Consider the following 26,347-nt stretch of genomic DNA (forward strand, 5'->3'; position numbering starts at 1 on the left):
TAACCATACTGAAGAAGGGTTAGCTCTCAGCGATCTGCAATGATTCGGGGGGGACGTTGCCAAGAAGGGTCCAAGACGGTTGGGGGGCAGCAAATGATGGACTGCAACTATTATAAGTATTTCGCGAAATTCCAAGACCTGGTTCAGCTTTATTTGAGTGTCGTGTTTACCAGAAGACTCAACCTTGGAGCAACACGATCTGCACATTGATCATTGTGGCTGTCATGCTGTACACCAGCTTTTGCAGCTGGGCTTACTGCGACGAAAACACAAAGAACCCGGTGCATCCGCCAATAAGCAGCGTACCAGATATGAAAGCACTAGGTGAATCATCTTCAATGCTGAGATGTAGCAGGGCTCTTGATGGTTCTCAAAGCCGATAGGTGCATGGTCTATATTAACTAGGGCTGGTCTTGGCGCACAGAGCGGGTCGCCCGCCAAGCAGGCACCCCTAGTTGCTACTTACTCGCACGTCTCACCTCATCCTGGATTACATGTTCTGTACACGAGGGTGGCAGGTTTTCAGCTCCCCAGATTAGGTTGCTTGATCGCCAATTACTGCAGTGAGTCTTTGGTGCATTCAATCTATGAAATAGCTTTTCTGGATTACTCAGCCCTGCAGCTCATGTCCCCGATAAAGACCCAACTAACTACATGTAGGTACACTATGAACTTGTAATCCAACAAGATTCTACTTTTGATGAAGACTACTTGAAGACTACTTACTCTACTAACGACACCGTCGCCAGCAACACAACCAAGGGCCAGGTCACACAGAAGAAAAGTATAGGAGGCAGTCATAGACACTGCTGACCTGACAACTCCACCTGTCATTGTAGCGCTGCGTGGGTGCGGGCACAGTATGCAGCTGCGGACTTTTCCAGGTTCCTTTTTTTCTCTTGATCCAATTGCCTAACCAGACAATTGCATGTGTCCTACTCAGCGCAACCTGGGGCCCAGTTTGTGTGAAAGGGGCAGCTGAGGCACAGGCGCCTTTGCAATTTCGCCTTGGAGGATCCGTCGGGTTTTGATGCAATGACGCCGCAGCAGTGCTCGTAAAGGTGCTGGGTGCGTGGCGTGCTGTTGTCCTACCCGCCCAGAAACATGTCACACGTGTTGTGAGTCGTCGTTGGTCTAACCTACCTAAATGTCCCAACGGTTTCTTGCAGGGAGCGAGCGTGTTTGGGCAATTACAAAGGCGTTGAAGAAGAAATGCAGTCGCGATAAGGATGAGGCTGAGTGGGTCGTCTCGTTCTCTTGGCTCGTCCCGGTGTTTGGCGATGTAGGTAGTGGCATTTTCGCTTTCCGACAATCTGGATGGGCCAAGGATCTAGGCGCAGGATACTAATATGGTCACCTAGTGTGCTGGGCGGCGCAGCCGTCTAGCTGTCAAGTTAAAAGACGACAACCGGTGGGGTAACATGGATCCATGCTAGTAGGCATGAGGCAGCCTCCGAAGGTAACGAGCAGTTAAGGTAGTTAGTAGCAGTCGTATGTACATGTATGTACCTAGGCTCGCTACTATTGACCCCCCTGATGATGAAATTCGCTTTTAAGCGTGGGGGCAGCGTCTGGATCGATCAGATATCCAGGCTCTTATGCGCAATCCGCAACCAAAGGGTTAGTAGGCGAGCGCCGAGGTTTCCACCACTTCGACCCCGTGTCTTGCATGGGTGGATCGACTCTCACTCACCTGTCGTTGTTAGCATGTCAATAGATAGTATACAAGGCACTGTAGGTCTTTACACCCCGCGATCGTCAATAATATCACGACTGCAGGAGGTCACGGTCCTGGCAATTAGTACTAGAATCATTGACGGGGAGGAAGTACTACGCTGTATTAGTGAGCGACCAATTGCTGTGTCCGAGACAACAGGTGACTGAAACTCCTGAGAATTAAGCTAATTTACTCGTTGACACATCGCAGAAATCGGAAGTTCCCGTTGGTGCGAAGCATCTGCACTGAACGGACCAACATCTTCAATGCAGGTAGTGACCGTGACCTCCAGTCCAAGACAGCCACTGGATGGCATTACATCACAAACAGAAGGTTAGTGTCTGACGACAAAGTTAGCACGATTTTCATACATACAAGGGAACGTCGCCTTGGTTACTTACCGAGCGGGTGACTGCAGGACAGCTGTGGCTTCTGCGAATACTTCTGCTCCAGGAGATCGCGAATGCTGTTCAGTAGCTGCACATAGCTCTGCTGTGGGTTCGCCTTGATGGCGGAGATGAAAGCCCAAGACATGGCCCCCGTGGCCTTTTGCGCGATGCTCGCATCAGCCGAGGTCTGGTCGTCCTTGCTGCCGGACCACATGATCACATCTGCGGGGCTGGTCTTCGTCTCGATAGTCTTCTTATAAGCGTCATCGCCCTTGAAGGCTGTCTTGGCGAAGCCAAAAACACTCTTAGCCACACCTGCCATATCACCAGAAGCATACGCCGACACCGCGCTGAGGAGACCCTGTCCCGCTTCCGCAGCAAGGTTGGGTTCTTTCGCCACGCCCTTGGTCGAGTAGACGTACGGCAGGTCCATGACGGTACCAGAATGACAAGAGTCAAAGATGGCCGTCAGTCTGACACCGGGCATGAGCGGCTTTACAACGACATGATGAATTTCGTCGTCGACAATGTGGCCTTGGGTCTTGTAATCAAGAGGGTAGATGACTTCGTCGTATCCATCGTCTTCGTCACCGTCCAGATCCTCCGTCTGACCACCGTGTCCAGAATAATGCAAGAAAAGAGCATCATCAGCACGAGCACCTTCGACAAGCCATTGCATGCCTCGCAAGATGTTTGCCTTTGTCGGTTGAAGTCGCGGGTCGGAAGTGTCGTCGGTCAGGATGATCTATATAGCGGTGTGAGCTGTGGCAGTCAAGATGCTCGCAGTAATAGAGATGAACGTACCATGTCCTCGCGCTTGTAATTGTAGCGCTCCATGAGGAAACTAGAAACATTCTGAGTGTCGTTGATGCAGCCTCTCAGTTCGCCTTCCTGGCCGATGTAGTTGATTCCGATGAGCAAAGCCTACTTATACGTTAGAGCTTTATTTTCCTCAACAAGACCTAATTGTGTGCAGTAGCACGGGTTTCCATACCTTGCGCTTGCCTGTACAGTGACTGTATTGGAATGTGTAGCCCTCAGGGGCACCGGTACCGAAATGCTGAGGAGCGTCAGGCGGAGGGGGCACATTGCCTCGGGGGCCACCGCCCTGGTGGCCATATTCGGGGCGTGAGTTTATCGGGTATCCGTAAGGGTCAAGGCCCGGGGGCGGCGGATGGTTGGGCGCAGAGTATTGGTTGTGATGTTGCGGTGGCGGGCCACCATACTGATTGTAGTCGGTCAGTGACGAGCGCTTCGGGTTTGCGAAAAGCACGCGACCAATGGAACGGGCTGAATTATATGCTTACCTGGCCTTGGGGCTGATGAGGAGGATATTGCTGCTGCTGGTAGCCCCCGCCGTGTTGCTGTTGATAGCCACCACCGCCGTAATGCTGTTGTGGTGGTGGTTGATTATATCCGCCGCCGTACTGCTGTTGAGGTGGCGGTTGATTGTATCCGCCGCCGCCGTACTGCTGCGGCGGCGGTTGATTGTATCCGCCTCCTGGGTAGCCGCCTCCACCGTATCCTCCACCGTAACCTTGTTGATAGGACATGTTGCACGGGTTCAGCTCCGGGTTCGATCAGATCAAAGAACGAAGATGGGCGAGATCAGAATGCTAATCTCGAACAAAAGGGCGAATTGGGAGGAATGAGATGGCAATGTGCGCACGGTGGGTTGGTTATGGGCAAACCAGAAAAAAAAGAAAGGGATGCCGGCGGTTGCATACGTCAGCTGGAGACTGTGTGTGGTTGTCCAGGTGAATGCTTCGAGGTTAGGTTGGCAAGGTTAGCTGTTTGGCCCGCAAGCTTTCCTTTGAAACGAGGGGCAGATCGGTGCTGTTGCATGTGTCACGCTGTCAAACCACAATCGAAACAGAGGTTAATCCATGCAGCTTCAGGTGATGGGATGGTCGGGAAGGTCGCTGGCAGCAAGGCGGAGCGGGGTATTCGCTATTCATATGGCCAACAACGAACCTTGGAAATGCTGGCGGGCATCTGTTGGAGGGGCATTGGCGCTTGGCGACTCCGTTTGGAGGGGTCTTGTCCTGGGTCTTGGGACCTCCAACCAAGGCCTAAAAAGCAGCTTTGGTGGCGTAGCACGCCCGCGGGATCGAATATTTAGCGCTCTGGTTAGATCGGGGCCATCCCGAAACAGCCGCCAAGTTGTCGCAGGCACCACCTTGCCACTTGTCTTTGAGGGTCAACTCTGTGGGCATCGCAGTTGATTCGCGCGACTGCAGATGCAAACACTCCGATACATCTCCTCCTCACCGTGCCCCTCCAAGCGCTATTTGCTTGGCAGTGGGCAGTGGCACTGACACAACTGACGGTCAGCTTTGTAAAGAAAGGAAAAAATCCCCCAGGTGTCAGGAGTGGTGCTGGTCAACCATTCCAGCGGCCTCCCACCCGGACAAGTCTACATTATTCCGTCTTTCGCCCAAGGAATCCCATCAAACCATCGACCCTATTCATCAGCTACCACGCAACGCAACCATGTCGTTCTTCAAGAAACTTGCCGACAAGTTCGACGACCTTGACCTGGGCGGCAAGAAGGACGAGCAGCAGCAACCACCACAAGGTTGGTCGTCCCATACCCCATCATCCGTCTTTCGCTAGATCTTTCTCTCGGTAGTCGGCAGCGTGTTCCTTGCGACTTACGCAAGCCCACCGCAACGCTACGTTTTAAGCTACGCCATTTGGCCCACGTTTTGGCACTAGCTTCCCAGATTCCAAGATATTGTCACTGACTTGCTTCAATTACGCAGCTACTCGCGGATACGACGGCTACGGCGGCCATTCAGGCTACCCTGGTGGTTCCGGCCCGCCGCCACCACAGTCTTACTCGCAAGCCCCTCCCCCGGGTCCGGAGTACGGCAATCAATACCCACCTCCGGTGCCGCCGCGTTAGTCTTATTCCCATCTCCCAATTACTACTCTTCTCTGGCCTATATTCTTTCACATAACCTTGCTTTCATTAGGTGTCTTGGTCATTGCTGATTTCAATCCAATAGAGCAATCTTACGGTGGCGCACCACCCGGGCCGGTCTACTCGCCCCCGCGTGACAAGCCTCCGATCCCCCAGGGCTGGATCCCCCAATTTGACCAGCAACATCAGCGATGGTACTACGTTGAGGAGTCCAGCGGCCGCTCGCAGTGGGAGGCCCCTGGATTCAACGCAGGCGGTGGTGATGGTTCTGACACGAGAGGGGGTCCTGACCCTTCGTACGGAGGCGCTCCTGGATACGGCGGGGGTGGCCCTGGATACGGTGGTGCTCCTGGATACGGCTCGCCTCCTCCTCCGCAACAATACGGAGGGTATCCTGGAAGCAGCCCTTATCCGCAACAGCAACAGCAGGAGAAGAAGTCCGGCTCCAGTGGCATGCTCTTAGGTGCAGCTGGCGGTCTTGCTGCCGGTGCGGTTGGAGGTGCTTTACTGGCCAACGCTTTCGGTTCGTCGAGCTTCATTCTACCTCCACAACATCTTTGAACAAGACGACTAACATTCTATAGATGATTCTGACGATGAGCACAAACAGCAAGCATATGCTCAGCAATCCTACGATGCTCCTCCGTCAGGTTATGGTGGAGACCCCTACAGCCAAGCCCCGCCAATGGCCCCTCCGCCCATCGACGAGGATGATCACTCTTCGCTTGCAGAAGCGCGTGAAGAATATCAGGAAGCTCTCGATGATGCCAGGTCTTCGAGTGCCAGCTCTAGCGACCTCGAAGAGCTCGCCGAGGCGAGACAGGAATACGAGGAGGAATATGCCGAGGCTTATGAGGAAGAATACGGCGAAGAGGACTGAGGCAATTCATCTTCATGAGATCGCCATCCGACAAGGATTACATGGAACCGAAAAACTCCATTTCGGAACGATTGGCACGATGCTGCACGTTTTACGACTCTTTTCCTACGCGTTGACTCCGTAGCATTGGCAGTGCCATTCATGGGCTGAAGACGGAGTAGCCTCAATCTCGTCCATAGCGTACAGTTCACTGTCCTTAGGTTGATCTACCGAGTTAATGCAGCTTAAAGTACCCTTCTTGATGCTTGTAACTTGTACCTATGGTGACGCTCCCTGGGTGGGCTACGTTAAGCCTTGCGGCCCATTTGCTGATTGAGTGAAACTTTATACCAAATTGGATTACACCTGCTTATTACAAGTAATTCGTTCTTGCCGGATGACTTGGGTATTGCCTTGAAGTTATAAAAGAACACTCACTCATATACGTTTTGTAGGCACTGACATGTATGGGTTATATAAAAGGTGACTTCTAGCCTGTGGAAACCAGGTTATATACACTTACGTGGATCGGACTCAAATCATCAAGGTCGTGTTGTCACAGAGACTATATGCAACAGCTTATGAATTCTGTTTATCTGAGATGCAGCTTGAGGCGAATGCGGTTTGTAACGACCCAAGGAGTGGTAACATGCCCCGAGCACCATCCTCTCCAGACTTCAGATAACGGATTCCATTCATACATACGACCATACGCCATTGCTGTGGCCGCCTCCTTCCTTAACCGATCACGCCATTTGGCTTGTCGTCACAGCCTTTTGCGTTCCAGGCGCATCCTTCGATCCCAAAACACTCGAAATTGCCGTCTGGATTGATGGTCAAGACAACCGAGCCGGCTAGATAGTAGTAGAACTGATATTAGTACAACGTCATCTTTGGTCCGCACTCCTTTACCAGAAGCCCAATGTAGAGAGGCTGCTCATGTCTTACCGAAATCGAAAGAGGTTACCACGCCTCCGAAACCATTGCCGGGGTAGCAGGAGACGTACATGTCGGTCGCCGGGTCACCGTAGATCTCAGGCTGCCAGCACGTCTGGGCAAAATCTCCGTCCGCTAGAGGTTCCAGGATCCCGCCGACATTTTGCAGACAGCTATAGTCTTGATATCAGCTTCATAGTTCCTTTTCGCTGTTGTTACTTTTGGGGCTGGTGAGTGAGTCACTATGGGTAAGAAATTGAAGGTTCGGTTCATGATAGTAGTGCTTTCTTGGGGTTTTCACTGTTGATCATCGTTCATGGCTGTTGAGTGAACACTCACTGGTTCAGGTTGATGACCGAGTGCCACAACTGTCCTTGGTCGTCATGGCAATAGGCATCGAGCCAGATGTTGCCGTGCTGATCGTCCTTGCCTTCGTTGATGCGGAAACGTTTACATCTATCAGAGATGAGGGCGTTCGCTTTACCGGGGGCTGTGGCGGACGGGGGCGCGATAACGTTGCCGGAGGTGATGGTCGAGATGATGAACGTGGTGCCAGTAGTTATAGTGGTGACCGGGAAGACGGTCGTGGGAAGTAGGTGAGTCGGAGTCCCAGTGACGGGCGAGGTGTTGCCAGCGTTATGGGCGTCCGCGGACCCGATGGAAGCGTAAACTACTGTGGCCATGATGGCCCAGAGCGAGAGGGCAATGAAGCTGGAGAAATGCATTATGAGAGCAAGGAGTTGGGGCAGAAGGGAAGTGGTAAGTAAAAATCTCGAGTCAGTGTATGCTTATCAGGAGAGTCTGAAGGAAAAGAAGCTCGGCGAGTTTGGTTGTTTTTATAGATTCTGAGGGAGCATCATGGTGCTCATAATGCCAGACTTTGTATTCACCTATCAAGTAGTGAGCATTGAAGACCGAGATAGTCACAGCATTCACTCTATACATGTGAATAAAGACTGCTGGTTAGAGAAAGATGGACTGTGTTTGCTCTATAGAACCATATGGCTTATGGTGTGAATACACTTGAACTGATAATGGCATATTGCTAAAGAATCATATCTGAGAATATGAGAGACACTTTAGAGTGCTTTTGAATAGATGGAGTGCAATACTATCTGAAAAAAGGGGTTCGAGGACGCTATCTTCTCGATATGGTTGTCTCCCTATTCCGTCGAACGTTTACATCGTTGTGTGCCCGGGCTTGGCTATGACTACAGTTAATAAACCGTTTACTTAATTTATAAAGATTTATCCTTGTTCTAACTGTGCTGATGTGGCATAGATTTGAAGGAAGGGGCAAGATAAAAAGTCATAAATGGTTGTTTGTTTCTTTCTTCACCAGCCGACAGAGGCCGGCGTTGTTTGGCACGTTTCTAGACAAAAGGGAAGTGGAATGAAAACCGTACTTCACTTAATTATACCTACGGGGAGCCAATCTATCTGTACCCGCAATATCTCAGTGACTGGGTATCTACGCATCCCTAGCGTTTGGATGTTGGCGGTGGAAAAAGGGGGAAACATATCCTCTAGTTCGTCATTCTGGAGTTCTGTTACTCACCAGGTAAATGTTTATAAATAAGAAGTATGTTATTGTGGTGGTGGCGTCTGCTGGGAAGTTTAGATCTCCCGTCCCCTCGTTCTCCGAAAAGCCGTTCCTTACTCCCATGGCCTCCTAGCCGTACACTGACTAGCACATCTGCCACGTGTGACTGTGCCGGAGGGCGACCAGATCACCGGTCGCTTCGTCCCAGGCGTTGTTAGTCCTTTCTCCTCCCTTTTATACTCGGTCGACCTCCTAGGAATAGGAGGGAAGCGATGTATCACGCCATGCACAGTTTCTGATCAGTCATATCGGGCAATGGGCACTCTTTCACAACCCAACGTATCTCTATAACCCAGAAGAGTTACACCAAGAACTCTGGCTCGGCGACCTGAAAACCAAAAACGACGCGCTCGCAAGAGTGACACCATTCTCCGTCGGTCCCAGGATCTGCTTCGGGAAAAAGTGAGTTCAGCAAATAAAGGAACGGGAAATGGACACGGTACCCCCGTAACTCTCCCCCCTCTTTCCCCCAACGAATCCCACCCCCGCATGCTGTATGTAGAACTCCAGGTTCATGGCTAACAAGGCATATTACTCATCCCCTATATTCTAGTCTCGCCATGTCTAAAAGCGATTAGTCATGGCCTATATTGTTTGGAACTTAGATTTCGCACTTGCACCAGACATGATCAACGGGTCTGATCGGTACCAGGCGTACCAATCGTGGGGAAAGCCTGCACTCAATATTCTCCTTGTACATAGGTCAGCCAGGGCTTAAGATGGCGGGAAATCGATGCCCGGTCTCTATGATGGTGTTCATATAGGCCACAATCTTGCGAGCGAGGTATACTGGATGTGCTTTATCTGGAATCGGTAGAGTCTTGGACATGGTGGCTGTTACCACTTCTCCCGAACTGCCTTTGTATGGGTTTTGGAAGACACGTTTGGCTTTATTGGGGACTCCCGGTAGGAAGTTTGCGTTACGACTACTAGCCACGTGCGTAGCATTGCCGCTCAGAGTTCTCCAGTGAAGAGTCCGGCGAGGCCTTGAGAAGCGGCATTACAGGAGTACTGAACGAGACATGATTATCCACGAAAGACCATGATGCAATTGTGAGTTGCTAAGTGGAGTGCAGACTAGGTCTTGGACTCGCAGCTTGATGAACTTGAGACATTCCAGCGAGTGTCAGATGGGAACAGAGTATACAACAAATCTTTATGTATACGTACCTTTGGTAGGCCCTGCAAGGGGTGCACGGTCGCGCAATGCCCGATTGGGAAGGAGTGTGTTCTTGACTACAATAAATATGTCGTTGTGATAGTTGACGCATGTTCCATAATACATGTTCTCTAATAATAATTACACTTAAGTTTGGTAATGGACGAGGCAAGCCTCATAACTTTGTCCACTTCCCCCGCTCCTCGTCCGGGCTGGGCGCCGCCGTGACGTGCACCCTCGGGTCCTCCATCCCATGAAGCGGGTCGACCTGCCGCAGGATGTAGGTGTCGCGGTAGTGCGAACTCTTGTCTTTACTGTTTGCGCTCTTGCTCGCTTGCGAAACGCTGCTGCCGTTCCGGCTGTGCGCGTTGTTCGTCAAGGCGTCCTCCTCATCATCGTCAAAGTAGCGGGTCTCCCGCGTCACCTTGACCTCCTGCGTGACAAAGATCTTTCCCCATCCCTCGGAGACCATGGGCCAGAAGATGGGGATGCTGGCGCAGATGCTTGCCGTCAGCACCTCGAGGGCCGACAGGATGATGCTGATAGGTCCGTACCAGGTCGGATCGCGTGTCGGCCAGGTGGCAGCTTGGTGTTCGATAATCGTCTGCAGGCGCCAAGCAGCCAGCGCAATGACACTTGAATCCAGGTTAGCCGTTGATGATCCTGCATGCCAGGATGTATGTAGATGGGAAGCAACGTACCACATGCCCATCGTCAACAAGGCGAGCAGCCGCAATTGACCCGCGCGGGTTCCTCCCTCTTTCCACAAAAGGAACCCCGGTATGATCAAGAGAATGATGTCCAGCAACATGTTGATAGCTGTGTGACTCTCGAATGTAGCAAGGAAGGCTTTCGGATGGTGCGCCCCAAAACCGTAGCAGTTCTTATCAGGGGCAGTCATCTTCCAGTAATCGCTCACCGGGACGCAAGGGACCCAGGACATGACTCCATACACCACTCCCCAGAGTCCGGTGAAGACGATGAGACCAAGGACGACCTGGTGCATCCTTGTCCCACGAGGAAAAACCCGTCGATATTGGAAGAGCAGTGCCAACTTGATGAAGGTAGCAGAGCATGCATAGGTCGCAAACATAACGTAGAAGCTCTTGTAGCGGGGTTAGCAAAGAAGAGTTGTAGGGGATGTTAGCAAAGCTCACCTTCTGGAAGCCTTCTACCTGCCAACTCTCCACCTGCAGGATGTGTTGCCCAAGACCGAACTTGATAGCTATCGGGGGTTAATAACAGGGACCCGAGAATGGACCGAAGGATCCAACATACCGATACAGGTTGCGATGCACCCTGCTGTTATGGTAGTCTGAGAACCCATCATGTTAGATCCATTCGTTCTCCCGTTGAAGACAGCCGAGAAGAGCCTACCATATTCAGCACGACGAAGAGGTCATCCAGACCTGCAGCGCGGATGATCCATAGCCGAATGTACAAGCGGAAAAAACAGCATATCCATGCGAGGAGCTGCAATTGAACCGGGTCAGGACGTTGGTTCGAGCGTGACGAGATGCCGGGATCGAAATACTCACCAGGAACGTTGTGACGATTCCAATAATGACGGCAGGCTTGTTGGCGGCTGGTTGCGGCTCGTTAAAGTTGATATCGGAGTAGACGAACTCGTTCTCGGCCGAAGCCATGGCTGATCTCCGTCCCGCTGGGCGTTCGGCGCAACTTGGCTGTGGAAGGCTTAGCCCGCCGGGTCCCGTCCCCGTACTCCTGTGTCGGATGCTCCTATTACTCAATCGAATTGTCTCGGTTCGTGTTGTCCAGTCCAGCCCATTTCCCCCACTACAGTTGTTGGTTGTAACGAATGTAAGGAGCAAACCCAGAATGCAGCAAGGAAGAAAAGGTGGTCAAAGAAAAGCAACGCTCATGGCACGTTTGGGGAAGGATCTGGGGGACCAGGTGAGCGTCTACTAGCTGCACTTATCATATTGACAGACATGGCTAGATGGCCAAGCCGCTGAAACGTGAACCTGCAAATCTACTCGCAATATGCATCCCTTACTAGGCCAGGCCCCTGGTTTCTCTAGTATGGTTGCAGTAGTAGTATGGCTGGCAAAGGGGGGGCCAGGACGTTAATCGTGTGAAGCCTACTGTGAAGCCCTGTCAGTGCCTGCATGAGACTGGGGTTGCGCCCAATTTAGCGGTTGGTACCCACGCGGATGAGAGTGCACGCGTGTTTCTGTGAACCCCCAACTTCTTCGGCACTGGGGCTTCCAACGGCCTTCTGGGCATTCATAGTAATAGATCATCGCTGAAGGAGCGCTAACCACGCCGCGTACCACGGCTTTCCCACCGACAAGATGCACGATCAGGGAAAGAACTTGATTCCTCCGGGCGCTCTCGCCATGCGTTCCGCTTTGTTCCAAAGATGATAGCGAAATGCACTGCCCAAGCGGCTCCATCCTGTTCCTTTCCAACCCTCGCAAAGTTCCGTGTAGTCAGGAAGTGGGATAAGAGGTGATGTGTGGGCCAGAAAGCCGCCGGCTGTTGGCCGCGGCCTGCACCGCTGCCCGGTTGCCAATGGGAGGGAAGATGACTCGCAAACAAGAACGTCGGCCACCCTCCTCCACGTGTGTTCTACTCTTCCTTCATCCCGTCGTCTGCTCTTTGATCCTGCGCCCAAATTAGATGGGATAACGTCAGTGTTTGCTGCCAAGTACATAAGCGAGGCGGCGAGTCCGCCACTTTTGCCAATTCCCCGTCTCTTCACACCACGCGCCAAGCGGCAGCTGCTGATGTATCACTTTTCGATATTGTTCGACACACCTCGCTTCGCACGGGAACATCTGCCTCCCGGCTGCCGACTACAGACTTATCAGATAGCGACTGAACAGGCAAGCCGGGTGATTGCTTAATAAGGTATGCATAACGTGAATGGTCTGTGTGACGAGTCAGGTCGAGCCGGCCGATACCCGTTTACCTTGTACTTATTGGGACTTTTGAGCGGGGGCGATGATTAGCAAATGCGACGTTCTGACACCAGAAAACATAGAAAACATGATTTTTCTCTCGTATCGTGGGACGTGGCTCCGTGGGAATGGAAAGGACCCTCCTCCCCTCGTTTGACTGCCAGCTGCTAGTCCCCTGCATTCCGGCTGCGCTCCACACGGCAGCTGCTATCAGACCGGCCTGTGCAGCAGAAGCGCCTGTTGCTGCAAGACTCCGGACTAGGTGATCAGATCGAAGCTGCCAATGCCCATAACGTTCGAATGGGAATATTGAGGGTATGAGCACTCGAATAAAACTCGCAAGTGTAGCATTTCGGGTTTGGTCTTTCTCACGGTTGAAGGAAGCCTGTTTGGTTAGGCCGGTGTCTTGTCAAATCCCAATCAATGTCCCTACTCTACTGGTGACTGGCTGGAGGAAAGGAACTTCAAATGGAAGTCGCAATGGGCCATGGTGGGCTGCCAGCTGGCGCTCCAGCTAGCATGACTTTGTTTGGCTTGGTCTGCAACCCCGAATTTCCTGTCATGCAATCCAACGAACGAGGGCAAACAGTCAATTTGCCAGGGGCCCCGGGAATCTCAAACCGAGAAAAAAATCCATATGACAGTTTAATTGCCGGGCAATTTTAATCCCACCTCGACCCTCCTGTCACACACATCCCTGGTTAGCCCAAATGGATAGCCCCTACGCCAAGGAATTGCAGACTGCTTTTGCCGTCATCCGGCAGGCCGCAAAGCTCAGCCGAGCAGTCATTTCAGCAGAGGACAAAGGCATTATCGAAAAAGATGATTTGAGCCCTGTCACCGTCGCCGACTTTGCCATCCAGGCACTGTTGACGGCCACCATTCACGCCGCCTTCCCCAACGACCGCTTCGTCGGCGAGGAGACGTCCGCAGATCTCCGCAGCAACCCTGTTTTGCTGGATCGTGTTTGGGCGCTACTGCGACGACTCGATGATGACGTCGCCCAGGGCCGCTGTAAAATCCCCGAGAGCCCGGACCAGGCGTGTGAAATGATCGACTGGTGCGGTTCAGGCGTTCCTGGCGGACCAGACTCTGGGCGGGTATGGGTGTTTGATCCCATCGATGGAACGAAAACCTTCGTCCTGGGACAGGCTTACGCCATCAACGTCGCGCTCCTGCAGGGCGGTAAGCAGGTACTGAGCGCCGTGGGCTGCCCGACCTTGCCCGCCAATCCGCAAGGTCACCTTTCCAACGAGACTGTTGACCCCACCGGACGAGGATCTCTCATCTCGGCCGTGAGAGGCTACGGAACCTTCGTCCGCCCACTCTTTGGATCTCCGGAAGAGGTCGAGGGCCACCGAATCCAACCTCAGCCCGATGCAACCTCTCTGCAAGGACTTCGGGGCGTGACTTGTTTTCACACATTGGACTCCGGTGTCGACGATGTCCACGAACTCATCATGCAGAAGCTGGGCATTGAATTTCCAGGTAGTGATCTCCTGGGCTGGGTTCCGCGGTGGGTTACGCTCGGTCTGGGGGTTGCCAACGTCACAGTCTGGATTTACAAGAAACGGGAACGTCACGGGAAACTCTGGGACCATGCCGGGGCGATGCTCCTCTTTGAGGAAGTGGGCGGGAAGATCACAGATATTGATGGCAAGGACATTGACCTGACTGTCGGGAGGACCATGTCCTCCAACTGCGGTTTCGTGGCCGCTCCGAAGAACGTCCACCACGAGGTTCTCCGTGTTGTTCAGGAGACGCTGAGAGCCCAAGGCAAGTCCCATCTTTTAGCAGCGCCTTGAAAAACAGGATGAGAGGCCCCACAGCAGAATCGAATAGACCGGTCGGACACAGGAACTTCGGATTAAGAAAGGGCACAGAGCCAATAGACATTATCATGCAACAGCTTGGAAGTGGTCATAGCGGGCGAGAATAGTGACGGTTCTTAGCTTCATATTGTCACCCTATTACTCACTCCAGACCTGGAGCCTAGTGCCCACCTTGCAGGCTCGAAGACCACACTCTCGGTGCATCCCACGCATCTCGCCCTGCCACTGTTCCAATGCCGACCGCTCTTCCCTACCCACGGATGCTGATAACTACATGCCATCTATCATTCGCACGTCGTCGCTCACTTGCCTGCTGCGGCTTGACTAGGCCGCAGCGACTGTGTCCACACCTTCCACGCGCCCTCGTCGCAGGCACCGTCCAGCCAGACAAAACCCTTCAGCAACGCCTTGGCCGCGTCCCACGTCGTAAGGCCTAGTTCACCCCGGAGTCTCCTGGTCTGGTCGAGGAAGAACATGTACGACTGCTTGGCGTTTTCGTTCCCCTCGCTGGCAGCGGACGCCTCGGCCAGCCCCGTCGCGATCGCGCCCAGCATCGCGGCCCAGAACAAGAATCGACGGTTCGGGATGTTGTTGCTGTTGCGCATGGCGTGCCCGAGGCCAGCTGCCGCATTGGCGAGAGGCTCGGCGCGCGGAAGCGGGAACGTTACGCCTAACGTGAAAACGAGGATGGCCGCCTGACATATATCGTTGGCGCTGCCTCTACTACCACTGCCGCTGTCGCTGTCGCTGTCGTCCCGCGGTAGGCTCATAAGTCGGTGCTGCACGATGTTCTGGTACGGGACTACCATGCCCGTCGAGCCCGTGTCGCCCAGTTTCTTGACCCGGACGGTATACTCCTCGATCTCCTGGCAGCATATCCGTAGGTCCAGGAGCAGCTTTTTGAAGTCATTATCTACGGGGAAAGCGGCGACCTCGGCCAAGGGCGGCCGTATCTGCGGAAGCCAGGTTTGGACGATATGTTGAAACGGTTTGCAGAGACCGACCTATAAGTTTGTTAGCCTGGAATGACAAAAGCCAGCAAAAAGGTAGGTGCAAGAGAGTACATACTGTAGGCGCCTTCCCTGTGACGGCCGCATTCATATTGTCTGCCAGTGTGAACGACTCCGATGCGCCATGGAGATCGACGGTCTCAATGCCGCCGCGCATATTCAAGCAGTACAAAAACGCCGCCCAGCTCTCCTCGGCAAACTCGTAGTGGGCCAGGTTCTCATGCGCGCCTAGGTGATCGATGCCGATATCGCGAAAGAGGCCTCGTAGCGGCCCCGCGTGCGGACAGCAGTCGGCGGGGCGCCAGCTGAGCGCCATCATGCCGATGAGGGTGGCGTCGGACACCGGCCCTGGCTGTTGCAGGCTGTCGCGCACCAGGCGTATCAGACGCACCGCCGACTTGCACTTGGTCTCTTCCAGCGCGGGGGAGTACTGCCGGCGTAGCGACCATTCCGCCAGGCTGCTTATGGCCACCTCCAGGACGATTGGTTCCATCATGTTAAGCTGGAACGCCAGGCTCGTCATCATATCGCTGCTTGTGAAAAACACCTCGGACATGATGGGGAATATTTGCTGGGCAGCTGGGGAGAAGAGCAGCCATGTGAGTATCTTGTTGTGACGTCGATATATACATGCAACTTACCCATATAGAACATCTGCCTGTGGCTCTCATCTTCCAGGAGGGGAGAAAGAGACCGGAGTGTATCCAACGACGGTGCCGGGCCTAGATGTAGGTCGACAAGACCTGAAGCCGCACATGTTTCCCCTTGTGAGTGACGTCCACAGACACAGCTCTGTCTGTCGCTTGGTGCGATCTGCCTAGCCGTCTTCCGTGCAGACTCAGCGGAAGAGCCGTTATTGTGTTTGTTTGTAGCTGGTCGGCGAGCAGAAGCAGCCTTTCGATGCCCTCGTAGAATGTCAGTGAATAACTCCTTCCCCAGCCCGTGATATCGGGATGTGGGCAGGTGTTCATACTGCAGGCTCTCTGGTTTAATCTATTCTGGATTTTGCGCCGTAGGTGCGCGGACGAAAGCCCGCTCCAGTCATCTGCACTGTCTTTGGCGAAGTGGGCTCCAGGCCGGCGCTGAAGTGTCAACGTGCCACAAGCTTGGTTGGACGCCATCGATAAATAGGTGATTGTGCAGAGTGGCGTTAGTAGGGGGTTGGCTGGATAGCCGGATGCCAAGGAATCTACCGAGTAGCTGCAGATGGAAACGCAGGCAGGTGGATGACAGGATTCCGGCATGGGATATCTTATACGCGTGACATACTGCCATGATGCTCTGGCCCCGGTTCCGTCACTGACTCATCTTGGTAGTTGATGGTCTGACAACTTTTCTCCTGGATGCTGTTCTTCAATAGATGCCAATAATTCCATGTACATACAACACCCATACTCAGGTCCTTTACAGGATTCTACTCGTCCCGCTAGGATGGCGCAGATAGGCGAGTTATTCCCCAACTGACCGCCCCGGGAGATGACTAAAAGCCCCCGGGGTCTGCAGCGCCAGGGGTTGACTTCGGGATTTGCTGGAGTTAAGGTATCAAAATCCCTTTTCGTTTCCCTCCGACCCGGGGTATTGTCTAAGTCTAACCAATAGCGGTCGATGACTAGTCGCAGGGGATCATGCCCAACATTCCTCTTCGCTTATTCCCGAGCGGACAACAGCGGAGACCAGCGAAGGGCGCAGAGACGGATATCGCGTACCGTTGCAATGCCACCGCGGTCGGAGTTTCCCAAAAGAAGCAAGTCTCCCTTTTCTGCAGATGATAAGCACTAAAGTAGGCAGACAGCAGTCGGGATGCATGTTGCTTACAGATAGCTGGGGACCTGCACCCAGTAAGAAGACAGGGAGAACCACCTTCTAGAAGCTTGGTCGAAGGTGGTCACTGGCTAGGGAAGAAAGAGGATATTTCTTTTCCGTCTTCTGTGACGTAGGGATCCCTGAGACGCATCACCCGCCGTCTGTCGCCCGCTCGTGCATGCGCAGCGATGTCTCTGGTTGGCTGCATAGCCGAAAGTACCGATCAGGTAAGCACCTGGTCTGCTTTATAATAACGACATATGAGGCATACTTTGCGAGCTGGGGCGCCCAAGATGCAATGAATTATAAGAGAGACAAGACTACATATCACTGAGATCGACACGTCATCTGTTTATAGGACTTTTAATTCAGGCCCACGGTCATTCGTCATATTAGGGGACACTATCATATTGCGATAAAGTGCCTGAAACTATTTCTTCAGAGAATCCAATACTTAATCATTAGTCCCGTAGGTGAAAGATAGGGCCACATCCATTGTACAGCCGCTGCTATGCCCAGAAACTGCTGTTTAGTGATAGCACCCCTTTTTTCACTATTGCTGGATACCAGCTCAGAAATTGTGGACTTCTTATCTTGGCCCTCCAGTCCGTCAAGTATTGTTCTGTGTCGAAGTTTCCTATGTCATCATCTGATAGCCACTGTGGTTCAATTTTGTAGGACACCATATTAACGGTTTTGCCCGTCTGGTTCGTATCAGCACATCAGTCCAGACTTAGGCTATCATTTGTCGATCTATATCAAGAGTAGATAGTGGCAGTCCACTTGAGTGCCGTGCCTAATTATAGAGTATTACTAACATTAAGTAAACATTCCATTTCTATTATAACCCGTATCCAGCAGGATTACGAGCCCCGGTAGTTGGGGAACTAGTCCAAAAGTATACATGATGGGTTGCATAACAGTAGACCCCTGTCATACTAACTAGTGATACTGACCAATGCCATGGTAAGCTGGGGTCTCCGGGCACCGCGGAAAATCCGCGTATGGAGGCCGCTGCAACAAGGTTCTGACTGGCATTGCACCCTATGAGTAAGCAAATGTCTAACTGCTTTGATTAATTGCGGCTGCTACTCTAGCGAGCCTCTCCAGGTGATGCGAAGTGCCTTAATAAGGAGTCTGTATACTTGACACATTAAACACATGCCGATCTTATGCATAGAGGTTCCAAGCCCTCACCCCTTTCCATAGCCATCGACCTGGAATATTGTCCGGGAATAACCATCGACATTCTCACTAGACTCGCTTCTCAGATGCAACGTAGCCCGAGCTGACCATTGTAAGCGTGCCTGGGCCACTGAACACCACCTATCTCGGAAGAGGCATGCTTCGCCTCAGATTGACACGCGGCCAGACGGATACGCCGGCTTGGTCTCCATTGGCGAGGCAAGGGCGTTGATTGGCATACAGTGGTATTAGAACAACGAGGGGATGTGATGGCACGGGTATCACTGAGCTTTCGAGTATCACTCGCGACTTTCAAGTCGGATTAATGGACTTCACCTAGTTGAGGTAGATGTAAGTCCATTTTACTGAGTATGGTGAAAAGTCCAATGCAATGTAAAGGATTGAAGATTGAAAGCTTTAAAGCATTCTAAACGCTAACATATACCCAATGCGTTGCCTGCAAATGCGCGAGAAGAAGATAGAAAACAGTAAATGGACCCATCCCAGATCATCACGCTCTACTCTCTAGCAGCTTGCCCATCTTGCTCGTTCACCGTGAGGCGCCGCAATCCCCGCTGCAGCGTGTTACCCATGACCTGGGTCGGCAGCAGCGCACCCTCGCCGCGGAAGTAGCAGCCCTCGCGGTGGCCTTCGGGCCGGAACTCGACCTCATTGCCCTGGCCGCCCTCGGCCGGGACGACGACCTGGATTTCGCGCCAGTCGGCCAGACACTCCCAGCAGAACTCGAACTGACAGCGGGAGCAGGTCATGTGGAAGCAGCCCTCGCCCTTGGCGACCTGGACGCCGCAGCCCTGGCCGGGACATGCCTTGGTGTTCTGCGCAAGCCACCGCCGCGTGCGCCGGTAGTGGGGGTCGCCGTGCTCGCGCTGGGCGGCCGCCTCGGCGCAGCGGAGGCCCTTGTGCCAGGGGGTCTGGCACGTGAAGCACATGTGAAAGCCGCACTCGATGCACATGATGTTGTTGGGGTCTTTGGAAGGCAGGAGCAGTTCGGTCGGCCCATCTGCCGCCACGTCGGGTCCGTCGTACAGCCCGCCCCCGTCACACCCGTCGCGGAGGCAGCCGCGGAAGTTGGGTAGGTCGCGCACCGAGTTGATGGTGGCGTAACGATCGTAGGTGGCGAACACGTCGGGTGTCGCGAGGCACCGGATCTCGTCGTGGGTGTATCGGTGGTGGCAGTCCGGCGTGGCGCAGATGATGTTGTCTACGACGCCATGCCCGCGGGACTGGATCTGTGTCGATATGAAGGTAGAGAGACACTCGCGACATATGTCAAAATCGTGCCCGCACTCTGGAAGGATATCCTTGGTTGGGAAAGACAAGATGCGCCATGTCCATTCGCCCTCGTACCCTTTAATGACTCGTCTCCATTTTTGCTCACCACCAGTCTCGAACTCCGAGTACGTCTCATCACAAACGATGCACGTACGCGAATCTTGCCGCCGCAGTAGGTGTTTGAAGATGGGGATGCTTATGGCAGCCTTTCCGTCCGCCGTGTTGATTGGCAGTAACTCGACCTCTATTTGCCCCAAGATTCGCGGCGGCGCGCCATCCAGGAGGGATGACATGCGCCCGTACCGAACAAGTCGGTCATGTAGGGCTTTGCTTCGACGCAGTTGGGCCTTTTCCGGCTGAGGCGTTAGAGCCTGAAGGGCCGCGCGCAATTGATTCGCGCGTTCGAAGCGCCTTACATGGGCGATGGCATCCGGAACACTAAGCGCCTCAAGGATCCCGAGGACATCGAGGTTGCGATCCAGCGGCAGACTTTTCCCGCAAACGGGTACAGGGCACTTAATCCAAGACGAGTTGCCTAATTGGAACCAATATTGAGAGCTTATGCCGGTGATGATGGCGGTCGTAAGACATGTCTTACAGACATATCTCCGACAGCAAGTCGAAACGCCCCAGATAGGATCGAAATCTTCAAAGGCCGAGGCGGTGACTCCTGGAAGCTGAGTGAGCATCTCGGACAGATATGCACTGCGGCTGGATGGTTGGGCCCCTTTGAATTTGGGAAGATGACAGACAGCACAAAGGGCAATAGGCTGCTTGAAGTTTCGCCCCGACAATTGCATTCCATTCATAAGGCGACTGAACTCTTGGATCTGCCGTGGCGTCAATGGGCTGTCAAGAGTAACCTGCGCTTGCTGTCTGTTTGTGTTGGGGTTCGTCATGGCGCTAGTGACAGTCTGTGGCGACAGCAGCTGTCTCATAATCAGCTCGCGCAGAGTCGTCGGGACGGGGGTCGTGTCGTCCGCCATGGCCTTTAACCTGGATCTAGGTCTCCTTCCGGCCCTACTGCCAGTTGTGCTGCGTGACTGGTGCCTGCGGGTGCCTGGTTCTGCCAATTCAAGAGAGCGCGCAGTGTGGTCGGTGGTTTGGTTTCTCAGCTCGTCTAATTCGGCACGCAAGCGAGAGATCTCATCCCGAAGAGCTTGTTTGTCGTCGTCCTCTGTGTAATCGTCGAACGCGGCCCAGGGATTCGTGGTGGCACTCCAGCCGGACCCGGTCTCGGCAGCCTTGCCTCTGGATGACTCGGATCGGAACGAATGAAACGCAGGCCTGCTCTGGAAAGAAGGAAGTCGACTTTCGTTATCCTCGTCCGAATCCTCGTCTACTTTCCTGATCACGACCAGCTCGCCAAGGTCACCAAGCCCTGCTATAGGGCGGTTGAACTTCTTGGGGTTGCCCAGGGTTGCCTCTCCGGCATCCGTTTCTCCAAGTAGATCCAGTGGAGCTGCTGAGCCAGGAATGTCGGCACCGTTGTCAGTCAACAGGGAGAATTCGAAGGTGGACTGAGCATCTGAAAACTGCTCGTCGCTGTCCGATCTTATGTCGCCCTCTTCTTCATACGCTGGTATGGAATCGTCCGACTGTTCATCCATGGAATCGGAGAGTTTGGGAGGACTGGGACGACCGTCACCGTCCGAATGCCGGCGAGGCCATATGCTGAGTCGCCGTGTCAGGAAGAAAGACTTGAGGGTACGACTGTCTTGTGCATTCAGGCCCCCCGTGTCACCTGCGTCTGAAACCATTGTGGACGGGTGTCGCTATGCTGCGCGACTGAATAAGGTTGGAATAAAAAGCAACCAGCACAATGATCTGCAAACCCGTTGGCGGAAGCAACCGGTTGGTTGCAGTGCCTACCAAGTAGGGATAAGACACCAAAGGCACTTGACACTTGACGAAGCAAACGAGTGGTTTAAGATGAATACGAGGCCCGTTTGCCAAACAAAGCAAAAGAAACGGTGTTTGTGTGATCTATTAGGAACATTCAAGACGCAGGCTCGCAGGCTCCGTCGCCCCAAATACTAGACATGTGCATCATGCGGGTGCTCCAGATCCAAGCAAGATCAGGCTCGACTCGCCCACGGTTGAAACGGTTCCAGAGAAGAAAAAAATACAATTCCCCGACGGGGAGGGGCATCTGACCGCAACGAACGAGCTAAATGCTAACGGTTGGCAGCTTGCTGCAATTCGATTGGTGTTGCTTGTTCCATGGGAGCCAGCTAGTAGGTAGATCTGGGCGGTTGAAGCGGAGGGGGCGACTGACGACACGGCGAGTCGCCGTTGAGCATTTGGAGAAAGAGAGGGGTTTGCTGTGTTCAAAACGGATCAGCTGTACACGTTGCACAGGCTGGACTGTACAGCTGTCCCACGTTCCCCGTACACGCCCAACACAGTCAGACCGACTTGATGCCTATTAGCGTTTGAGTAATGGCCGACCGATATGCCGCTCGCCTGAATCGCTGGTCAGCGCTGGTCACCGGTGCTGCATGAGGCATTCAGGGTCCTTTCATCCCATAAAACATGTCAAAAAGAAACGTAATTGCTGGGCTTTTCGTCTTTCTGCAGCGTCCATGATTCACTACTCGGCACTTGACTGAAGTTGACAGCAGTCTTGAAATAGTTGTCCGATCCTAGAGTTTTTGCTACTGCCCCCGTATGATGTAGGGGCGTGGCAGCGATGAGCGTTGAACAAGCGCTCGCATGCCAAGTACAACAACGAACGACAATTGCCCAACGTTCATGTTCTAGGCTATGGGCAGCGGGCAAAACTGCGGGCAGCGGTGGACCACAGATCGGAACCGCAGCTAGACCGCTAGAAAGAGACTTGCAAGCATTGATAGACCCTGGACCAAAGGTGGCGAGCATCAAGCATCGTACATGCGTTTAGGGAGTTCCGTGGACCTCAGGTGGCGGGAAACAGAGGCCCCCATGCATTTACAAAGGCCTATGCACCTACTGTACACGTCTGGCGAGGACGACCCTTCCAGCCTTCCCCAATTCAGCTTGGCGGCTCATGCAATCAATTAAAGAATGGCGCGTCTCAAACGCGCTCGCCCCTACCCAGTCGACGCGTTTTGGCCCCTCTTTCTCTCAGAAATTGTCACCCTCCAGCGTAGATGTAGATGTTTGTTGCTGTGATAAACAAATCAAGTCACTTACGTACACAACCGCACTACATCCCAAAACAAACGGCCGGTTCGAAGCCTGTTGCTCAATTGACTGTTCATCGCAATGGCGACTCCTTCGAGTGATGCCGGCTTTATGATGTCGGATGCCCCTTCGAGGGCGTCGGCAGGTCCCAGGGGTAGGCAAGCCCGAAGTTCTTCGGCACGACCCCGGGCACCGCCTTCAGAAAGTCTTGCTGCCCCCAGCGACGACGAGGGTGAAGGTTTCGCCGACGACCAGGTTCCAGGTCGCGCAAGGAGGAATGGCGGCACCCAAGACATCCCACGAGTTGAGGATCGAGTTGGCTTTGCGATCCAAGAAGCCTTTGAGCACTTCATCGAGGAGTAAGTGCAAGCCCCCCTGGCAAGTATACGACTCGTCGGAGGACTGATAGTGACGACTATGCAGCTTCACCGAAGACCCGACATCTTCAGCCCAACCCACCTCGAGCGCCGTTACCACCGATAAGTACTATGTCGCGCAGATTCATAACATGCGTGTGTTCCAGCTATCCACGTTCTACGTCAACTACGACCATCTTTCCTCCTACCAGACTGGCGCACTCGCCAATGCCGTCAACCAGAGCTACTACCGTTTCCTCCCCTTTCTTACCAATGCCCTGCACAACATGATCGCCAAGTACGAGCCGCAATATTTCCGCGAGCATCGCCAGCCCACCACCTCGAGCAACCTGACCACTTCGGGTGCTAGCCACGTTGGCTCCGCCTCGCAAACTGAGTCTAACCAAGGTGGTAAAACTGCCAATCAGCAGACAGACAAGCTTTTTGCCATCGCATTTTACAATCTGCCGCTGGTTTCTCGAGTGCGCAGCCTGCGCGCCCTGAACGTGGGGCAGCTGCTCTCCATCTCGGGCACTGTTACTCGTACGTCGGAAGTACGCCCGGAGTTGTCAGTGGCCACCTTTGTATGCGAGGCTTGCAGAGCCGTGGTACCCAATGTTGAGCAGACTTTTCGATACACGGAGCCAACTCAATGCCCCAATATGCAATGCAACAACCGCATGGCATGGCAGCTCGATATCAGGCACAGTACCTTCGTGGATTGGCAAAAGGTCCGCATACAAGAGAACAGTTCCGAAATCCCCACTGGAAGCATGCCCCGAACCATGGATGTGATCCTGCGCGGTGAGATGGTCGATCGTGCCAAGGCTGGTGAGAAGTGCATCTTCAGTGGTGCGCTCATTGTGGTGCCCGATGTGAGCCAACTGGGACAGCCCGGTAAGAGGGCTGTAGCCATGAGAGACGATAGGAATGCCGGTGGTAACGACGCTGGCGGTAGTGGTGTCTCGGGCCTGAAGGCTCTCGGTGTGCGGGATCTCACTTACCGATTGGCCTTCCTCGCCTGCATGGTCAACCCCGATACGTCGACTCCGGGCTCGACGGCCTCGCGTCAAATAAACGACATAATCAGCACCCTCACCCAAAGTAATGCAGATACTGCCGAGTCCGCGGAAGAAGCCCAGACAGCAGTGCTCAACTCGATGACACCTGCGGAAATCGAGGAGCTCCGTCACATGGTTCACAGTGACCACATCTACTCTAGACTCGTCACAAGTCTGGCGCCGATGGTCTACGGCCACGAGATTGTTAAAAAGGGTCTACTTCTGCAACTTATGTCTGGTGTGCATAAGTCCACTGCTGAGGGCATGCAGCTACGTGGCGACATCAACATCTGCATTGTTGGAGACCCATCGACTTCTAAATCTCAGTTCCTCAAGTACGTTTGCTCTTTCGCACCGCGTGCTGTGTACACGTCCGGTAAGGCGTCCTCTGCCGCTGGTTTAACCGCGGCTGTGGTGAAGGACGAAGAGACCGGCGAGTTCACAATTGAGGCTGGTGCTCTCATGCTTGCAGACAATGGCATTTGTGCTATTGATGAGTTCGACAAGATGGATATTGCAGACCAGGTTGCCATTCACGAAGCCATGGAACAGCAGACTATCTCGATTGCCAAAGCCGGTATTCAAGCAACTCTCAATGCGCGAACATCGATCCTTGCTGCGGCAAACCCAGTTGCTGGAAGATACGACCGCAAGACCACGCTTCGCCAGAACATCAATATGAGCGCACCTATCATGAGTCGATTCGATCTCTTCTTTGTGGTCTTGGACGAGTGCAAGGAGAGTGTCGATAGGCATCTTGCACAGCATATCGTTGGTATTCATCAACTGCGAGACAATGCGATAGAGCCTGAGTTCAGCACCGAATGCTTGCAACGGTATATTCGATTTGCTCGCACCTTCCGTCCCGAATTCACCGACGAGGCGAAGACCAGACTTGTTGAAAGATACAAGGAGCTGCGCTCTGACGACTCTCAGGGTGGTATTGGCAAGAACAGCTACCGTATCACAGTTAGACAACTGGAATCAATGATCCGACTTAGTGAAGCTATCGCGAAGGCAAACTGTGTTGAGGACATTACCGAGGGATTTGTCGACGAGGCGTTCAGTCTCCTCCAGCAAAGTATCATCACTGTTGAATACGACGACATCGAGATGGATGAGGATGAGGAAACCGCCGAGGACTCAGCTGACCTCCTTGCCGCTGCGGATGCTGCCTCTGGCGCCAATGCTGAAAACGAGGACGATGAGATGGCTGATGGCGACGGCCCAGCAGCTACTCCAGCAGAGCAAGCCGCAAGGAAGAAGAAGACGGCCATCACACACGATAAGTATGTCAGCATGGTCAATATGATTGTCAGCCGTGTCAGCGATGGCGAGGACTCCGGTGCCGGCGAAGGTGTCGATGCCGAACAGCTTCTCCAGTGGTATCTGGAGCAGAAGGAAGAGGAGCTGGAAGATGAAGAGGCCTACAACGCTGAGCTGCATGTGGCCAAGATGGTCTTGAAGAAGATGGTCAAGGTAAATAAGACCCCTGTCGTATCACTATACGCCTATGTGGCAATGCTAACAAGATTTTGATAGGACAACATCCTTATGGCCGTTCGCGGCGATGGCCTTGTGCCAGACGACGCCGACAACAACGGTGGCGAGGCATCCGCAGCATCGCAGAAGGTGACTTACGTGATACATCCCAACTGCGCCCTCGAGGAGGACCTTTGAGCGCCTGGCAGAGTGTAATGATGGATGAGGGTTCACATGAAACAACACAATACAGGGGGCGTCTGGAGTTCGTTCGTTGGACTGATGATGACGAAGAAAAAAAGACTCGACAAGCAACCTTGCCTTGTACACAAGGCGATGAGGGCTTGTGTTCGTGCCCCGAATAATGATGGTCTTGCGCGAGCAAAGTCTCGGCCTGTAGATCGATAGAGATGAAGTGACGAATGAACCAAGTAGATAATGCAGAAATAACTGAACCACCAACCACCTACTGAAAAACCACAAGTGAATGGCTTCATGTCCTTGATCAGGACGACGAGGAAGGACAAATATGCACAGCGCCTGCAACTTCTATTATCTCTATCAATTTGCTACAGGAATAGCAAATACTGTTTAAGATGTTGGGCAGGAGAGTAACAGGCAGAGTCAGTTTTGATAGTACAACAGGG

The 26,347-nt window shown here is 53.3% G+C and overlaps 8 protein-coding genes across 8 annotated transcripts; 3 read left to right on the forward strand and 5 right to left on the reverse strand.

Annotated features, from left to right (window-relative positions):
* Positions 1-2,032: 2,032 nt before the first annotated feature.
* Positions 2,033-3,659, reverse strand: PG985_004623 (Metacaspase-1A; the record flags this gene model as incomplete). Its single annotated transcript, XM_066824392.1, has 5 exons — positions 2,033-2,058; positions 2,119-2,851; positions 2,911-3,030; positions 3,101-3,331; positions 3,414-3,659. The coding sequence occupies 5 exons, from the start codon at positions 3,657-3,659 to the stop codon at positions 2,033-2,035; spliced, it is 1,356 nt and encodes a 451-aa protein (XP_066687552.1).
* Positions 3,660-4,599: 940 nt separating this feature from the next.
* Positions 4,600-5,912, forward strand: PG985_004624 (uncharacterized protein; the record flags this gene model as incomplete). The annotated part of the gene is made up of 4 exons (XM_066824393.1): positions 4,600-4,684; positions 4,872-5,009; positions 5,085-5,555; positions 5,617-5,912. The coding sequence occupies 4 exons, from the start codon at positions 4,600-4,602 to the stop codon at positions 5,910-5,912; spliced, it is 990 nt and encodes a 329-aa protein (XP_066687553.1).
* A 717-nt stretch (positions 5,913-6,629) lies between these two features.
* On the reverse strand, positions 6,630-7,552 carry PG985_004625 (CVNH domain-containing protein; the record flags this gene model as incomplete). The annotated part of the gene is made up of 3 exons (XM_066824394.1): positions 6,630-6,745; positions 6,840-7,000; positions 7,167-7,552. The coding sequence occupies 3 exons, from the start codon at positions 7,550-7,552 to the stop codon at positions 6,630-6,632; spliced, it is 663 nt and encodes a 220-aa protein (XP_066687554.1).
* Positions 7,553-9,764: 2,212 nt separating this feature from the next.
* Positions 9,765-11,235, reverse strand: PG985_004626 (uncharacterized protein; the record flags this gene model as incomplete). The annotated part of the gene is made up of 6 exons (XM_066824395.1): positions 9,765-10,224; positions 10,291-10,694; positions 10,747-10,814; positions 10,868-10,904; positions 10,967-11,062; positions 11,128-11,235. 6 exons carry the CDS (start codon positions 11,233-11,235, stop codon positions 9,765-9,767), a joined length of 1,173 nt encoding a protein of 390 aa, XP_066687555.1.
* Positions 11,236-13,223: 1,988 nt separating this feature from the next.
* PG985_004627 (3'-5'-bisphosphate nucleotidase) lies at positions 13,224-14,318 on the forward strand (the record flags this gene model as incomplete). Its single annotated transcript, XM_066824396.1, has 1 exon — positions 13,224-14,318. The coding sequence occupies one exon, from the start codon at positions 13,224-13,226 to the stop codon at positions 14,316-14,318; it is 1,095 nt and encodes a 364-aa protein (XP_066687556.1).
* A 329-nt stretch (positions 14,319-14,647) lies between these two features.
* On the reverse strand, positions 14,648-16,630 carry PG985_004628 (uncharacterized protein; the record flags this gene model as incomplete). Its single annotated transcript, XM_066824397.1, has 4 exons — positions 14,648-15,349; positions 15,414-15,934; positions 15,997-16,348; positions 16,625-16,630. The coding sequence occupies 4 exons, from the start codon at positions 16,628-16,630 to the stop codon at positions 14,648-14,650; spliced, it is 1,581 nt and encodes a 526-aa protein (XP_066687557.1).
* A 2,231-nt stretch (positions 16,631-18,861) lies between these two features.
* On the reverse strand, positions 18,862-21,396 carry PG985_004629 (uncharacterized protein; the record flags this gene model as incomplete). The annotated part of the gene is made up of 1 exon (XM_066824398.1): positions 18,862-21,396. The coding sequence occupies one exon, from the start codon at positions 21,394-21,396 to the stop codon at positions 18,862-18,864; it is 2,535 nt and encodes an 844-aa protein (XP_066687558.1).
* Positions 21,397-22,882: 1,486 nt separating this feature from the next.
* PG985_004630 (DNA replication licensing factor mcm6) lies at positions 22,883-25,898 on the forward strand (the record flags this gene model as incomplete). Its single annotated transcript, XM_066824399.1, has 3 exons — positions 22,883-23,160; positions 23,225-25,697; positions 25,761-25,898. 3 exons carry the CDS (start codon positions 22,883-22,885, stop codon positions 25,896-25,898), a joined length of 2,889 nt encoding a protein of 962 aa, XP_066687559.1.
* Positions 25,899-26,347: the final 449 nt, after the last annotated feature.

Source organism: Apiospora marii (genome assembly GCF_038362585.1).
Source record: "Apiospora marii strain CBS 49790 chromosome Unknown utg000003l_segment0_segment0, whole genome shotgun sequence".
Taxonomy (NCBI): domain Eukaryota; kingdom Fungi; phylum Ascomycota; class Sordariomycetes; order Amphisphaeriales; family Apiosporaceae; genus Apiospora; species Apiospora marii.